The sequence below is a fragment of the Eptatretus burgeri genome, chromosome 14 (genome assembly GCF_056783735.1).
Source record: "Eptatretus burgeri isolate ZD-2024b chromosome 14, Ebu_testis_v1, whole genome shotgun sequence".
Taxonomy (NCBI): domain Eukaryota; kingdom Metazoa; phylum Chordata; class Myxini; order Myxiniformes; family Myxinidae; genus Eptatretus; species Eptatretus burgeri.
Window position 1 is genome coordinate 10,132,887 of NC_140974.1, and position 18,076 is coordinate 10,150,962.

Below are 18,076 nucleotides of genomic sequence, written 5' to 3' on the forward strand. Positions count from 1 at the left end.
ACATCGCGGTCACACCTTGGCGATCTTGCCAACGTATGCCGACCTATGAAAAATGTGTCTAAAACGTTGGGGCACGTCAAATACGGTATGAGTAAGTTTGGTATACGTGAGTAGAACGCTAAAGTACGCTATCATACTTCGTAGTAAGTAGAGTACGTCAAGAAATTTTAAACATGTTCAAAATTTTACGACGTACTCGGCGTATGACACACGTTCCGCATGCGATGGGGATAAGTTGTACACACGATATGTGGACGCTTACACATGTCCACAAAGGCTACTTATAAGCTATTCATAAGTCGAAACACATCGCGGTAATGTCTTTTTTACGCGAAACTTATTTCTAACTTATGTTTGACGTGCTTTGAACCAATTCTTTACGTAGTCCCAACACACATCGACGTATGTAGACGTATTCCAATGACGTCTTCCGGTCGACAAAAAAAAAATTAACGTGTTTCTAGCTTACAACTGCCATATAAAGACGTGTTCCCAGCGGTTTTGGGAATTGGTATATAAAAATGGTGTTCATAAAAGGGGAACCCAACAGTGTTTTCGAGTCCTTTTTGAGTGGATGTCCATGTCAGCAGTAACAGTATCAGTATTAGTATTAGTAGTAGTTTGTTCATGTTGGCAGTAGTAGGTGAGTGTGAGGGGGAGGGTGTGGGTTATGATGGATCGTCCTTGCGTTTAACGATTTAACGATTTAAATGATAAACTCAACGATTTAAATGGCTGCATCTCCACTATTGAAAGTAGACGCTTGCGCTCAACAATTGGATTTTTTTTACACTGAACGACTTTTAAACGGTACCACTCAGCTATTTTCATTGTTTACAATGAACGATTTAAATTGCTGTCACTCGCCTTTGTTTTTTGACGCTGGGGTTTTGAAATTTGAAGCGTTTCTTCTGAACGTGTTAAAACGCTCCAACTCGACTATTTTAAATAGATGCTGCCGATGGACAATTGGAATCATAGCCAAGCTAGACATCGAAGTGTGAACATCCTCGGCATGCCGAAGAAAAGTTTGAAGAATGCTGCAAATAAGTGTCCTGGCCGTGGCCGTGGACGCTGATGCAAGGACGATCCATTATACCGACGTCTTTCAGCCTATGAGTAACTTAAAAGTAACGTCTGTCGATGTGTGGCAACGATCGCGTAACGTGCCAACAACACGTTAATCATAGGTTAGAAATAAGTTTCGGGTACGCTAAACATTACCTCGGCGTGTCTCAACTTATGATTAACTTACAAGTAGCATGTGTTGACGTCTGTCAACGATCGCAGACCGTGCATACAACTTGTGGCCAGCGTAGCGGAACGTGTGAGTCATACGCCGGCATACGTCGTGAAATTTCAAGCATGAAAAAATTTGAGGACAACCGAAAAGTACAACGTTTAAAGCCAACGTACAACGACGTATGGCAGTGTTTTTCAGCGTGCTCTCAATGCTATCAAAACTTACCCATAACGTATTCAACGTGTGCCAGCGTTTTCGAAAAAAAATTCAAAAATCGGCATACGTTGGCTAAAACGTCAAGGTGTGACCGGGCCTTAAATGTCATCGCTTTATGGCTGAGATGGGGGAGGGGTGGAGTGTTTCGTATTTCTACGTTTCGTGTTTCGTGTATATGTCCCTCGACGTGTTTTGACTTCTGAGTAACTTACAAGTAACGTGTGTCGACGTGTGTCAACGATCGCGTAACGTGCCTACAACTTATGGCCAGCGTATGCGGAACGTGTGTCATACGCTGGCATACGTCGAAAAATTTTCAACATGCTGAAAATTTGTCGACGTACTCGGCGTACTACGATGTATGCCAACGTGCTTCAGCGTGCTCTTAATGTATACAAAACTTACCCATAACGTATTCGACGTGTGCCAGCGTATTCGGCAAATTTTTCATACGTCAGCATATGCTGGCTAAAACGTCAAGGTGTGACAGCGTCTTGACACTTCGATGTCTAGTGCGGTTATGATTTGAATCGTCGAACCGCAGCCTATTAATAGCCTACGCCACGTGATCGTCGGCGATACGCTGCCACGCGCTATGCATAAGTTAGACTCTCGTTGGGCATAGGTTGTGAACGCCGACAACACGCTCAGCATTCGTTGATAAAGTTATCTATATGTTATCGAAACGTTCTGTGTACGTTACTAATACGTTATGCATACGTCCAACTCGTTATGAATACGTCCAAAACTGGAAAAAAACATCAATAGTTCAGCGTATGCCAGCGTTTTACATACATTTTGATACCTTGCCATACGCTGGCTCAATCGTCAAGGCCTTTAAATTGTAGTTATTCTGAAGGGTTCCTGCTGTTGTAGAATAATGAAAATGGTACAATTAGACAAGTTGATGTCTTTTGATTTAACCCATCAGCAAAGCGACAGGTAGACGTAGCTAGTACCGTTAAAAGTAATGTGGGTTAACTTTTTAGTAACCATGGAATGCTCCATGTTTGTGGATCCTGGAGTTGGTCTAGTAAGTAGCTCGTTGAAATGCTTCTGGTCTCATTATCCAGTGTAAATTATCATATTTGACATCAATGGGTTAATTCATCATCATTACCCTGATCTGGAAGACTTCACAGTAAGAAAAGTAGAATCCTTAATATTGTCACATCAGAAGCCTAACTAACATGGATGCAATGCACCGGAGGTCTCATAAAGACCTCCTCGAATGACCAAAACGATGTTTGAACTTGCACTATACTGTGTTCCGAATTAACTATTACCCCATAGGATCATTCAAATAAAGCCAAGACTGGTGCTTGCTCACATGTGGCAAGGCAAAAGGTGGGAAGATGTTCCTCATAAATAAACAAGGATAAATGTGTCCAAGAGCAGCGTCCTAAAGGTTTTGTCGGCTAAAATAAAAAACAACAACAACAACAACAACTTCCGATATTTCGTCACGTGCCTTGATTAAGCCAATAGCGAACCCGTCATAATGTATTTACGTATTTACGATATATAGTGTATTTACGAAATAAATAGTGTATTTACGAAATTACAATACGATAAATGGAATAATCTTTAAATAGTAATGTGAACTTTTCAAAACTTTAAAGCAAATGTCCGAATATATTTAAAAGTTCATGATAGACGCTCTCAAAAGGCACCGGCAATGCGAGGATGTGTACATGTGCTTAGTATTTAAGGAGATCCGGATCTTGTATATAAAAGAGCTGAGTCCAAGAGGTTAAGGTTTTCGGTTTTGTCTGAAGAAGAAGAAGAAGAACAACAACAACAACAACAAGAACAATGCCCAGCTCTCTATGAGCAGCATTCGCTACGCGAGACGCTGCTAAAAATTTATTAAAATAATACAGGGAGGGCTGGGAGACAGGATGCTAATAATAAATACATGGGATGAACCAAGCGGTCAAAGGACAAACAAATAGGAAAGCACATGCACTTAAATACAATAAAATAAATAACCCTCGCTAATGGCACCGACAATACCGGGTTCAAGCAGATATAAAGGGGCAGGCAAGGACTTATGCAGCCATGATCTGGTCTCTGGCACAGGACAACCATGGTCGTGCAGGCTGGTGTAGCACAGGGCAAAGTCCGGTGGGAGACAAGAGGATGACGATGAGGAGAGATATGATCACGACTCTCCAAACGGTCCTTTTGGGAAGCAATGAAGTAGAGAGAGGGGGAGGTGTTATCTCCATTAAGAAGCCAAGTTATCATTTTTTCGTGCATGCATGGACATAGCCTTGACAACCTCCGGGACTGCCTTTTTGTATGGTGGGTTCCACAATTCGCTGCCCGCTGCTTGTGGGCAGCGCCATCTTTCGGGCTATCCCCACCCTGCAGGGTGGCTCCTCGTCAGTGTTCCACCCTCAACCAGGGCTCCATAGCTCACTGCAACACCATGGCCTGCAGTTATTGGCCAAAATGACCTGTGTTTTTGTCCTTTTAAAGGGTGTAGCACTTTCCTGGTACCTTTGTGCTCAAGTCCTCCACCTGGCCTTGCCTGTAGAGGAGGTTTATATGATATAACCTTATCCTATTCTGCTCTACAGAAGATGGTCACTGCCCCCTCAGGGCACATACTATGTACGACTTATCTCAGACAGATCTCTAATCAGGGAGTAATTCTACCCAATTCAAGCACGGAGCAAGCTGGAGTCTTTCCACATTCTAGCTACGGATCCTCCCCGCTAACTCTTTTCCACGTAACAATATTAATGACATCTAGTGTCGTAACTGAATCTTGTTCTTTTTTTTTTCTTTAAAAGAGCAAGGCTCATCTTTGTTAAATAAGGCAATTCTCTGTATTGTATGCACTGTCCTGTCTGTGTCTGTTTGTGGTGAGGATGTTGAGGTCATGGAGAGATTCACTTACCTTGGCAGTGATATTCATGTCTCTGCTGGCTGTGAGTCAGAGGTCAATAGATGTCTGGGTCGGGCCTGGGGAGTCATGGATTCACTGGATCATGGGGTGCGGCGCTGCCGGTACCTGTGCGGGAGGACGAAAGTCCGAGTCTTCAGTTCCTTGGTGCTTCCAGTCTTGCTCTATGGATGCGAAACTTGGACTCTGACCAAGGATCTGAGACGGAGACTTAATTCCTTTGGTACCAGGTCTCTTCGGAGAATCCTTGGCTATCGCTGGTCGGATTTTGTGTCCAACGAGCGGTTGCTGAGAGAGACTCGGATGAGATTTGTTACCTGCATGGTCCATGAGCGTCAGTTGTGGCTGTATGGACATGTGGCTCGTTTTCCTTATGCTGATCCTGCTCACCAGATTCTCTCAGCGAGGGAGTCTCGTGAGTGGAGGAGGCCAACGGGCCGACCACGTGCCTCGTGGTTGCAGCATGTTGACCAGCATCTCAAGGAGATGGGGATGGGCCTGGCATCTGCCTGGGGGAAGGCCAGCTGGACGCCCCTGGAGTACCGGCGGAAAGTGGACACAGCGGCGCGCTGTTCTGGCACATGCTCCCATACCTGACCTGACCTACTGTATGTCTGAAAATCATCGAAAAAAATAGGGCTGGGTCGATCTACAGGAAATTTTGCATATCCAGGGTCAGGTCATGGGCATAAATAAAAAGTCCCCCCCCCCCGGTCCCCATGAGTGGTGGGGCGGGGGGGGAGAGATGAGTTACAATTTTCGCATATCAGTTGCTTCGCAGTTGGAGTTGGGGATCGGGTCTAGGTCTCTAACTTTGCTGCATATTATTTAAACAGCCCACATCCTTGTTCAGCTTAAGAGTAAAAGAATCGTCAGACATCCCCGGGTCTGCACTTCATCAGCCGTAACTAAACAAATGAACAAACTTCAAAACATTCCACACACAGGTCCACCTCTTATAATCATGCAAGTGTGCTCGAAGCAGGAGCTGGATCCCTCATGGGTCCATGGAACCTCTGATACCGTTTCAACCAACCAGGAGCTCTTGAGCATTATTCAAAAGATGACCAAATTCTTTCTCTAGAATGGTATGGTTAAGGCCCTCTACAGACTAGATATGTAAAAATTTCTTTCGCCTTTCTCCTCCTTCCTACTCAGCTCTCTTTCTTTTTAGGTCATCTCTTCGAGCATGACCGAATAATATGGGTGTCGATGTCCTTCTAACCGTCCGTCCGTCCATCCGTTCACAATGAAGTTGAAGCGGGAGATCTGGTCATTAGTGATCCTGATAGAGGTCGATGAGACGTACACGATGGTATGACTTTCAAGGTCACCGAAGGTCAAGATCAAGGTCACGAGGCCTTTGAAGTTGCGAAAATGACGATTTTCAAATTCTATCTCCTCTGCCATTTCTCAAGCGATCTTGAATTTGATTGTAGCATATGAATATATGGGACAATATCTAAATTTGGTCAGGCCGGATTTTCGATATTCGCTTTAGTTTTCGTGTCATGTGACTTCAAAGTTGGCAAAAAATGCGAAAATGACGATTTTCAAAATCGATCTCCTCCTACATTTCTTAAGTTATCTTGAATTTGATTGTGGCATATGAATCTATGGGACAATATATAAATTTTGTTGGGCCGGATTTTCGTTATTCGCTTTCGTTTTCACGTCACGTGACTTCAAAGTTGGCCAAAAATCCCTCCTGACCCGAGAACACTACACCCTAGTAACAGGAACTCATGCCTGTTTCTCGCAGAGATGACCGTCACTCCTGTACGGGTGTATTTTTCTACTCACATTCACTTCTGGATCCTTCTCCTTAGTTTGTCACCCACCTTACTCCCATTTCCCACATACGTAGTATGTACAGTATATAAATGTCCATTTAGTGATTTATAACATCTTTTTAATTGTATAGCTTTCCAAAACGTTATTCCAGCAATTTAATTTTTTTCAGGTTTTCTAGGACAAATCAACTTAATCCCTATGATTATAGTTTGGAGAATAAAGAGCTGCAAACAAGGAAAGTGTTTATTTTGTCTTTTTTCATCTTAAGCATCTAAACTTTAAAGCATCTTGTTAAGCTGTTGCCAATTTAATGACCAACCGTGGATCTTTTTGTAGCACTGTTTTAATAGATGATTATTGGAAGTTAGGAGTGTTCAGCAGAGTGCGGTTGCACAAATTCCGGTGAAGACCTATATTTAAATCCACAAATAATTCCACGATAGTGAAAATGGAAACGGTATAATATCGTTTATTCTCAAACTTTTAAAGACATGCATTAAGATTGCTCCACTTTTAAAGTCTCTTTTAGTTTTACGACCTGCTTCTGTCTAATCCTTTTGGGTCAAAATTCCACACAGGTGAAAAGGCTTAACAGCAAGCATTCTATGAGCAGGTTTGAGCTCGTGTGGGAGCGATAATGGTCCAGATATGAGAAGGTAATTGTAGATCCATCAAAGGGTATTTAAAATAGCAAAGCACTTGGCAAACCGTGATAAGCCGGAAGCAATTAAAGGACCTCTGCGTTCCAAGTTTGTTGCATTACTTAATTCGCAGAATGGCTTGTACACAGTTGAAATCTCATTGAGCTAAATAAGGTCGAGTGGAAATTTAAAAAGAAAAATGAAAGAAACTCAAGTTCATGTTTCTATTAGGGCAAGTAAAATAAATTATTAGTTTCTCGTCCAGAATTTTCAAAAAACAAGGAGTCGCCTTACTATTTGATATTTTTTCAGATTTTTGAGATTTTCCCAACATGGCTGCCACATGGTGACATCCACCAGACAAAAAAAAAACAAGCACTACTACTACAAAAAACATCCCATTTACCATTAAAAACGACGTTGGTCAAAAATCTGATGCATCAAAATCTACTGCAGCAGTGGCACTGTTTGTTGTCCTGTGCGCTTGTATGTGCTGAAGCGGTACTAGATATCTGTGGACTTGCACTCGCACTCCCATGCTGAGTGATTTTGTAGTTGTCGTCAATGGGCGATCCCTGATCGAACTCCACATTTACAAATCCGTTGAAAATATCCCCCAGAGTCTGGGTTCCATCGAACACCATACAAGCGTACCACGGCTTCAAAAAACTTTCTGCCAGCCTCCCGGTTGCATACGCAAATAAAGACCATTTTTAAGACCTATGTCGACTGTACTTCATCAGGAGCTCAATTAAAGCTACCAAGAATGTTTTTTCTTGAGATCAATAATGCGCATGCCAGCACGAGAGCTAGCTATCTAGCTAGCAAACTTAATTGTACACGTTACATACGTACATACAAGTACATGTCTCAAAAATCACATTCGCTGAGAATGTGGTGCATCCTGAGCAAGCATACTTACAGATGAGAACAATTTAATTTGTACGAGCGTTCGGCCCATATGGACCACAAAATAATTATTGGGCTGGGTTCCACACTTCCTCAACAAAAATATAAGAATAAAAGAATGATGAATTATTATTCATCAGAAAATGATTCGTCAATTCACTTTATGACGAGTCTGAAGCAAGTTGTGCGAAAAAATTTCAGAAAACCTCCATTGTCATTGCGTCATCTGTGTGACGTTATCGCCAGTACGATTGTCTCAGCACGCAAAGAATAATGGTCGCAAAAATTGCTTCAAACTCGTCAGATAGTGAATTTGACGAAGCATTTTTAGACCAAGAATCTTGAGATTGCAACGACAGTCAAAATCATGATGTGGAAGGTGCTGTCAGACCGTACATGTATGAACTCAAGATGGAAATTGTGGATGACATCGTGCATGACATACCTGGTGTTGACAACAATCAAGGCGACATTGAAGAAAGACTCAGCAATAACAACTGGAACTAGAGGGGGAGCACTCGGGAGAGTGCAAAACCTCCGCCGCCAATACTGCTGGGTCACTCAAGTGAACCTTATATCTTATTCATTAAATATGATGTCAACAGTGCTGAGAGTCATAGATCTTTTCTCCAACATTTTTTTTTTGGGGGGGGGGGTTGGAAATCACTTAAAACATGTAAAAATGCAAAAAAAATAAAAAACGAAATTTTGTTGAAAAAAAAGTTGCAAAATTTTTTTTTCTCGAACAATTTTTTTTGGGGGGGGGTTGGAAATCACTTAAAACATGTAGAAATGCAAAAAAACTTTTTCTTTTTTTGGGGGGGTAACAATTTTTTTGGGCAGGGGTTGGAAATCAAAACATGTAAAAATGCAAAAAAAAATTTTCTCAATTTTTTTTTGGGGGGGGAGTTGGAAATCACTTAAAATATGTAGAAATGCAAAAAAAATATCTCTAACAATTTTTTTGGGGGTGACAAGGTTTTTTTGGGGGGGGTTGGAAATCACTTAAAACATGTAGAAATGCAAAAAAAAAATTTTTTTTTTCTCTAACAATTTTTTTTGGGGGGGGGGGAACAAGTCCAAAATTTAATGGCATGATCCTTGGACCATACCTAACCCCCCCCCCCCCACCAAGTTTCGTCGAAATCCGTCAAGGAGTTTTTCCGTAATACTGTTCACAGACAAACAAACAAACAAACAAGCAGTCATAGACTGGTACTTACGAAATCGTCAACTTGACCTCTGACCTTGTTGAATAAAAGCTGTCTCAAGAGAAGGTAGCGACGCAAACCAGAAGTTTTTACGATGATTCTGTACCCAACCATCAAAAATCGAATGTTTTGGATGTTTGACCTCACTGTGACCTTGACCTTTGACCGATTTTGACCAAAATCTAATCAGCGCGAGCCACCACCCTCCTGAATCACGTGGTGTAATTTGACATTGGTAGCTTCTTCCGTTCTGGAGTTATCGTGCCTACAAACAAACAAACAGAAACGGAAGGCATCAATATACTTACGAAATCTTTAGATTTCGTAAGTAACAAACAGAAAGGGGTGAAAACAGTAACCTCCATCCATCTTCAAAGATGGCAGAGGTTAATAATAGTAAATACTCAATCATAGAGTTCGAACGTGGTAAATGTGGAGTTTAGTGGTATTTGATGTAACGCTTCTCTGTAATTGTTACAGTAATGAGAAATACGCTCATTTAAAAGCAAAAGGGTATACAATTGTTGATACCAGATTGGACTGTCCTCACAATGTACATGTACATGAAGTGAGTGAGTGATGTACAACAGGTTAATCAACACGAATTGAACACAACTGTAAAACTGCTAGGGAGCAGTATGCCACTTACCCTCAGTTTCTGGCACTTTTGGCAGTTTTTTTGTCTTTTAAACATCATATTCCATTAGATTATAATGCTTTCTAATTTTCGTGGGGATCGCATCAGCCTTCAATCACCTCTGTAATTCTTACAGTAATGAGAACAGGCATGTATGTGTGTGTGGATATATATATATATATATATATATATATATATATATATATATATATATATATATATATATATATATATATATATATATTGTTGTGGTTACCAAATTCGCAAACCACCATTCAGGTCCCTTAGGTGAGGTATCTCGGTAAGTACATGTGTAGTTAGGCCCAAACCCGTTGTCTAGTGGGAATACATGTCATTTATGCGTGCTGCGACTCTTCAGGATAGCCGTTTTTCTTTTACTATCTTTAATTTGGACCAACCGCCATTGTTACCACCACCAACCACCGCTTCACCACAACCGACACGACCTTCACGTCACACCTCGCAACCGTCGCATCGCCACCGTTCTTGCGCCGCCTGTGGGTACCGGTGTTGGACTCGTGCAGGGCGCGCGCCGAACAGCGTGTACAAAATCACGGATTTTGTGCTTCAAAAACGGATCAAAAACGACACACGCCCACTTTTTGCCGTCCAATCGGTGAGCGAGGGGCGGGTGGCCCCGCCCCAGGGCGTTGGAGGGCGATCGATATATGCAAATTTATGGATCAAAAAGCATTCACGCCCACTTTTTCTCGGGCCAATGGGGAGCGAGGTGAAAGGTCGAAGGGAGGGGGTCAAAGATGAGAGGGCGAAGCTACGGGGCTGATAAAAGCGACCGTGTTCGTCAGTCCAGGGAGTAGGAGAGTCGAGAGGGAACAGAGAGTCAAGACTTCGCGGGCGGTGGAGTTGGCAAGAAGGAGCTGGTCGTCGTGTGCGTTGGAGTCGGAACGGAGGGGACGGAGCTGTGGAGAGGCGGCGAGGGCAGACGAGGGGGTGCTCGCGTCGTGCAGGGAGCTGCACCCCAGGGAGGCCGACAGCGCGACCTGGCCGAGGTGGAGACGCTCGTTGCGGGGCAATAAAATCCTCTATACCCCGAGCATCAGCAACCCCCTCCTGTTTCCCCCCGCGCTGAGATAGTGCGACCAAGGGGGCCCCTTTCCCACCCCCTACCAGACACTGCCCGCGAGGCCCGCGGAGTTGAGGCATCATCGCCGCTCCGCGTCTCATCACCAGACGGGTAGGCCCGACCCGGTCTCGGCCTCAGGCCCGCCTCATCCTTGAGGGTATTCTTTCCTTGGTTTTGGGTATGTGTTGTCGGCGCCGTCTGTGAAGTAAAATTGTATAAGTGTTGCCGTGTGCTCGGTAGTCGGTATTAGCTCTGCATTGTGTCTTCGCTTTCGCATTTGCTTTTTGTGTAAATTGAATTGTGTTTTTCTTTTCTGTGTGCTTTTGGTGGAATTGAATATGTGTGCTTCCCGTGTGCCGCGAATAAATGTGCTTTGTGTTGAACTGTTTCCCGCTTCGCTTCGTCATTTCTTTCTTTGAATCCTCATCTTGCTTCACGTAAAGGGTTGGTAGTGGGCTGAATACGCCCGATAATTAATCGAACCGTCGAGGTCGACGATAACACCGCTCGGTTATCCCGATAGTACGGAACGGGTCGCTTAAGTGGCCCGTGTCCAAAGTCGACCTGCGGCGAGGTGCGATCGCCCGGTCTACCCTCCGCGTGGGTACTTAGGTAGGTCGAATTTGGCGAGCAACCCTATCCCACGCGGGGGCTGATTGGCTCGATCGCGGTGAGACCGAAAGGTCCACCCGTGACTGGTTCCCGGCGTTAGTCCGAGAGGGTCACGACTGGATTGTCCGTCCGGTGGGCGACGTGCCGCGATTCGAGTTACGTGGCCGTCAGCACGCCGGCGGGCGCGAATCCGCAACAATATATATATATATATATATGGATGTGTGTATGTGTGTGTGGACATATATTGTTGCGAATTCTGGCCCGTCCGGCGTGCGATCGGCCGCTTGACTCGAATGGCGACCGCGTCGCCCACCGGAACGGACAATTCAGTCGTGACCCTCTTGGAACTACTGCCAGGAGCCAGTCACGGGTGGGGGTTTAACCCACCACAACCCAGTCCGCATTCTACCCGCGCGAAATAGGGTGAATCGCCGAATGTCGATATACCTAAGTACCCGCGCGGGTAGCGTACCGAGGAGTTGTACCACGCCGCAGGTCGACTTCTCAGATACGAACCACTTAAGTGGCTCGTTCCGTGCTGCAGGAATAACCGAGCGGAGTTATCGTCGACCTCGACGGTTCAGATTATTGACCGGGCATTTTAAACCCACTATCAATCCCTTACGTGATGCAAGATGGAACTTTCAACGGAGGAAAGGACGAAGCGAAACGGGGGAACAATTGGACCAGCACATTTAATGCGCGACACACGGAAGCACGTATTTACAGCAAAAGAAAGCAGGGAAAGAGTTAAAACCGAATAAGCAATTATTCACAGCACAGTCACACTATTCTACTTTACAGGACACAGCGCCACACCATTCATACAAAAACCCAAAATAAATGATTGAAAGAGCGTGACCTTAGGGAGCTCCCTGAGCTGGTGTCCACCGTGATCCGGCTCCGCCAGCACTGCCGATCCCCTCAAGGCGCTCTCGGTCCGGAGTGACCCAGCCAGCACGGTCCGGCGAGCGAGGTCGAGTCCGCGAGCCTCTGCTTCCGCTCACGCTTCTCCTCAGGAACTCCACTCAGCTCTCCGCGCTCGTGTTCAGCCTTTTCCGCCGAGCTCTCCTCACTCGCTCGCGTTCGCGTTCAACCTTTCCTGCCGAGCTCTCCTCACTCGCTCGCGTTCGCATTCAGCCTTTTCCGCCGAGCTCTCCTCACTCACTCTCTTTCGCGTTCGGCCTTTTCCGCCGAGCTCTCCTCACTCGCTCGCTTTCGCATTCGGCCTTTTCCCGCCGAGCTCTCCTCACTCGCTCGCGTTCGGCCTTTTCCCGCCGAGCTCTCCTCACTCATTCGCGTTCAGCCTTTCCCGCCGAGCTCTCCTCACTCGCTCGCGTTCGGCCTTTTCCCGCCGAGCTTTCCTCACTCGCTCGCTTTCGCGTTCGGCCTTTTCCCGCCAAGCTCTCCTCACTCGCTCGCTTTCGCGTTCGGCCTAAAACTCAACTTCACTGTCCTTCGCATTTTCGTTCCGCCCCTTTTTCTTCAGCAAGCCCCGCCCCTTGCGCTCATGTTCTGCCTTCCTTTGAGAGGGTTCTCGAAAAGGGCGTTCCCTCACGCTCTCCCTCCATCCCGCCCCGACCGGGGGCCGGGGGAGCCAGTTTTTGGCTCTGGGCCAGAGAATTATTCCCCCAAAATGAGACCCCCTCCCTTACATAACATCTGACCTTTGACCTGCATCGCCCCTCCTCCACTCCAAAGCGCGGGGAAGTCAAACAGGAGAAACAGGCGGGGAAACCCGCGCATCCTCGCAGTTCCCTCCTTGGCGCCTTTGTTTGCCGTTCGGAAGCGGACGTAGTGGCGAAGATGCGGCAGCGTAGATGGTGTAGGTGGCGTGGTTGTAGTGTGGTTGGCGCTGTGATGGGGATGGTGTGGTTGTTGAGATGCTATTTGTTTGAAATAAAAGATAGAACAGAAAAATGGCTAACTGGAGGATCGCAGCCCGAATGATCACATAAATTCCCTCTATACAACGGGTTTGGGCTAACTACACATGTACCTATGGAGATATCTCACCTGAGGGCCCTTTATGGTGTAATGCGAATTTCCACAGCCATAACAATATATATATATATATATGTGTGTGTATGTGAATGTATATATATATATATATATATATATATATATATATACATATATATATATATATATATATATATATATATATATATATATATATATATATATATATGTACAGTAGACTAGGCATAAGTCGTCACCATCGGGATCGAGAAAAAAGTGACGACTTAGAAATGTGACGACTTACGCGTATGCGAACATTCATGATGACTGTGGGGTGAAGGATGAAGTCGCGCGTGGCCTGGACACATATGTGTGAGAACCGGCTATTGTACCAAAAGGAAAACACAATCCTCGGGGCATAGGTGGGGGTGAGTTGGTGAGTTGGAACGTGATCAAGCAAAGATGGAATTCATGAATCAGATTATCAAAAGTAAAGATAATGAACAACTCTGTAAGACAACTCGTATACCATCGGTGATGGTATGGTGACAAATTACATGACACACAGTCAACGTGGTGATGATTACCACTCAATGCCTATGTGTAAGTGAGTGCGGTAATGTACAAAACAAGCCAATATAAAACCATGATCGGACTTCAACACTAAGCTCGATCGATCCTTTACTTCTTCGCGAAGTAATCCGTTATGTTTGACTGCCTCAAACTCTTGGGCATCTGGTGCATGAGAAAGGATTCAAACCGGTCATTTTATTCCATGATGTTGGCTGGGCAATCCTCCACCGAAAGACAGTATCGGCCGAATCGGCTGAAACCGAATACAGTATTTGGCTGAGCCGACATTTGCCGAAACCAGATGATGAGCGCGTCATCGACATCTTCAAAGGACACAGATTTCACGCATTTCACACTTCCCACCAGCCTCACGATCTTCTCCACTTGTCCAAATTATCTTGCCCTTATTCTTCAAGATATCGTTCAATGTCTGCCGTTTGATGTCCAACTTCTCAGCTATGTCTGTTTTCTTCATCAGTGGATTTGCCTCGCAAAACTGGATAATGTCGTATTTTTCTTGGTAGGTTTTAGTTGTAAGCTTACGCTTAGTCGCCATTGTCCTGCCTGCAGTGCGATCAACGTGTGTACGCAGTTATAAATAGCCTATCACTGGCGGTGTACACCAATGAGCGAGCATCACGATTCCATGAAATCGGGATTCTCACGAGGCAGCAATTCCATGTGACGAGTTAGGAGTGGTAATTTACTTGAGTTTCCATTACGTGGGAATGGACAACATCTGACAACTTAGACGAAGTGACGACTTAGAGATGACGACTTACAGAGGGATGACCCTTTATTCAAAGGGATTTAACATGAGATAAATTCGGGACTTTTTGACGCTGCCGACTTAGGCGAAGTGACGAGTTACACGCTGCCGACTTACACCTAGTCTACTGTATATACATGTATGTATATGTATGTATATATATATATATATATATATATATATATATATATATATATATATATATATATATATATACAAAAAAACAAAATTCTTCTTTGCCCTGCGGTGAGTTCCAAGACATCCACCAGCAACATCAAGGATGGTGATCTTGAAGGCAATCCATAAGTCTTCAGGACCCCCCAAAGCACCCAGACACCCCAAATGTCCACTTAGCCTGTTCGCAAACTCTTCAGCCACTATCTCATCCTTGAGCTTGCCAACATCCAGCCGAGGCTGTGATGGTACCATTCTCCAGGATTTAAGGTGCAGCTTTAGAGTTGCTACAACAAGCCGGTGGTCAGTATTGAGGAACTGAGCACTCCGGTCAACCCTGCAGTTCTGGATCATCCTCCAGCAACCGTCAACGAGGACATGGTCAATCTCCTTTGCCACACCGCCAGCGTTGGAATACCAAGTCCAGCGATGAGCTTGTGGGTGCTAAAACCATGAACTGGCCAACCTAAGTCCATGACTTCTTGCAAAGTCAAGGAACTTCGCGCTATTCTAATTCATAGTTCCTGACCCATGGGGACCAACACACGTCTCATAACCATCCCTATCAGTTCCAGTCGATGCATTGAAATCCCCCAAGACTAGAAGTGTATCTCGTATGGGGCACTGTTCAACTACAGACTCGAGCGTGGCGTAAAATGCATCCTTCACGGTGAGATACTTGCCTCAGTTGGAGCATAGACAGAGACCAGGGAAATGACACCGAAGGAGTGACGAATCCTTAGTCTCATAATACGCTCATTGACCGGTGTTACCTCAATTATCATTGGGGTTAGCTTATTGGACACAGCTACAGTAACTCCTTGGGTATGGTAACCATCAGAGCGACCAGACCAATAGTAGGTGTAACCACCCACCATTATCTCTCCGCAATCCGGTCTCCGAACCTCAGAGAGAGCTGCCGATGTCCAAACGCTTGAGCTCAGATGATGAGACAGGTGATCATCCTCTCTTAGGGATAGGACATTCCAGGCACCCACCCAAAGGGACCGCCTCAGGTTAACCCAAGGAGACCACCATCTGGTGGACGACACCTCAGCACCACTCCAACACACTCTCCCGCAATCTGACCCAGGGAGGTTACCCCGTGGTTTCCCTCCTTTCATCAAAGATTGGGGGTCCCGAAGGCTTTGCCCCAATCCCGTCATCCGGTGAGCTGCCATGCGAAGGGAAGCTGCGCAGGAGGTACTCCCATGGAGTGGATTTTCAGATTTTTTTTAACGTTTTTGTGTTTTGCGGAATGAAGGGTTTTACGGTGGCTGGAGTGCAAATCCTGCCACCAACCTCCTAATAAAAAGTAACCCAACTGCAGGAGGACGTCCGCAGACACAGTTGGGTACTAGATATGGATGGCCGTTGGCTCACAAGGAGCTCCTCCGCCCTTTGACAGGTTTTGTTTTTAATCCTATTGGGTGTCCATATCCAAACACCCTCCTCACCAGAAAACCTGGTGGGGGAGACGGTTTAGTCGCCGACAACCCGACCATGGAGCAGGTTAGTACAGGTTTACATGGTACCTGCAGCAGGTCACAGATCTAACCTGACCTGACCTGAGGTCAGATGTGATAACACATTAAATCCTCGAGCGGGTAAAGTTTGATTGGTGATGTTGCATTGATGGGTTAACTGACTGCCAGGACGCAACTGAGGTTGTGGATCAACTGATGTGTGTGTGTGTGTGTGTGTGTGTGTGTGTGTGTGTGTGTGTGTGTGTGTGTGTGTGTGTGTGTGTGTGTGTGTGTGTGTGTGTGTGTGTGTGTGTGTGTGTGTGTGTGTGTGTGTTTGTGTGTGTGTGTGTGTGTGTGTGTGTAATCGAATTGTGAGGAACTGAAATGAAAAAAAACGAAATGTGTGTGTATTTGTCCATGGATTCATTAATTCAACGTTCAGTTATAGAGTTTCGATCCTCTTCCTCTTCGCATCAAGTAGGTGTTCCATCTCACAGAACTGACAGGTCATTGGCACAAATATCATGCATGGAATTTGCATTTTCCCAGCAACCCGACAATCAAAAAGCCCTTACATATCATATCAAAGCGCTGAGGTTACGTGGCAACTGCAGAGGTTAATGGCGCCATCTCTTGGTGTTGCTGACACAGAACAGAAGGGACATTCGTCAAAACGATTCCAAAATCATCGGTTACCTTTTTACTCTGATAAAAGTATTTTCTTCATGATTATTTTGTCAAATGCACAGAGTACTGGACCCTGTTCTTACTCGGGATCATATCAGTTCTTCATAGTCCTGTTGGAAACAGCTGGTATTTTGACAAGAGCTGCCAAAATTAGCCACGAACTGAAGAGCTAACTTTAGCCCCCCTGTGTCACCGATCAGGTCAGTCTGTCGTACACAGGGCGTTGTTGGACAGAGATAAAAGGCCTTGGAAGGATAAGGGTCCACCATCGAGATTGATCACCAGACTCGAACACGGAGCCAGACTCGAAACCAACTTTTAACCTGCCTCTTGCCAGCTCCATGTCCAGCCGCAGGGTGAGGGGAAAGGCCGCTCAAAGGAAGCGACCCCATCGGGCCACCTCGAACGTGTTCGCCATGTTCGACCAGACGCAGATCCAGGAGTTCAAGGAAGCTTTCAACGTGATCGATCAGAACCGTGATGGGTTCATCGACCGGGAAGACTTGCAGGACATGCTCGCGTCTCTCGGTGAGTCCAATTCATTTCGGAGCCTTTTCCTCACTCGTTCACAATGGTTTGTCCTGTTAAGCCCGACCTCTTGTGATTCTGCGTCTTTAAGAGTATGTATAATTTGTTGCCATGTATAGGCTATATAAAATGTGCATTGTTACACCATGTTGATGGTTCTTCTGTCATTGTTTCCCCTTTTTTTGTATAACATGTTGAGGCTCATGGTGGAGCTGGAACATAGAAAAGATCAGGACATACCAGAACAAAAGGAACAGTAGAAAGAGAGTGGAGAACATGCCAACATCATGGATCCATCCATACATCCATCCTTTGGGACCATACTCTGTGCAGAGCGTTGGTGCTACCTAAGCAGTCTCGTTGGCTGTTGGGCACAACCTTGCACGGGTCAGCACTCCGACACAGGATACCAGCATGCTGGCACTCATTTTGTTGACCTCAGAAGGATGACAGGCAAAGTCAACCCCACCTGGGGTTATTAATTCAACAGCCGAGTGGGATTTGAACTCAAGATCCTAGGATCCCATGCCCACCACCCTGACCATTAAGCCAACACCAGGCATTTCGATACATGAACGTGGATGATCAGGGACAAAATAGAGGGAGATTGAGGCAAATAAGGGATGTGGGGA

General features: G+C 45.3%; 1 protein-coding gene across 1 annotated transcript in view; it reads left to right on the forward strand.

Moving 5' to 3' along the window:
* Positions 1-17,101: 17,101 nt before the first annotated feature.
* The window catches only part of LOC147012635 (myosin regulatory light chain 12A-like), an 11,204-nt gene continuing 10,229 nt past the window's right edge, over positions 17,102-18,076 (forward strand). The window contains exon 1 of the mRNA XM_085853657.1: positions 17,102-17,444. Coding sequence (XP_085709783.1) covers positions 17,258-17,444 — 187 coding nt within the window. The 5' untranslated portion in view covers positions 17,102-17,257. The remainder of the gene's footprint in view (positions 17,445-18,076) is intronic.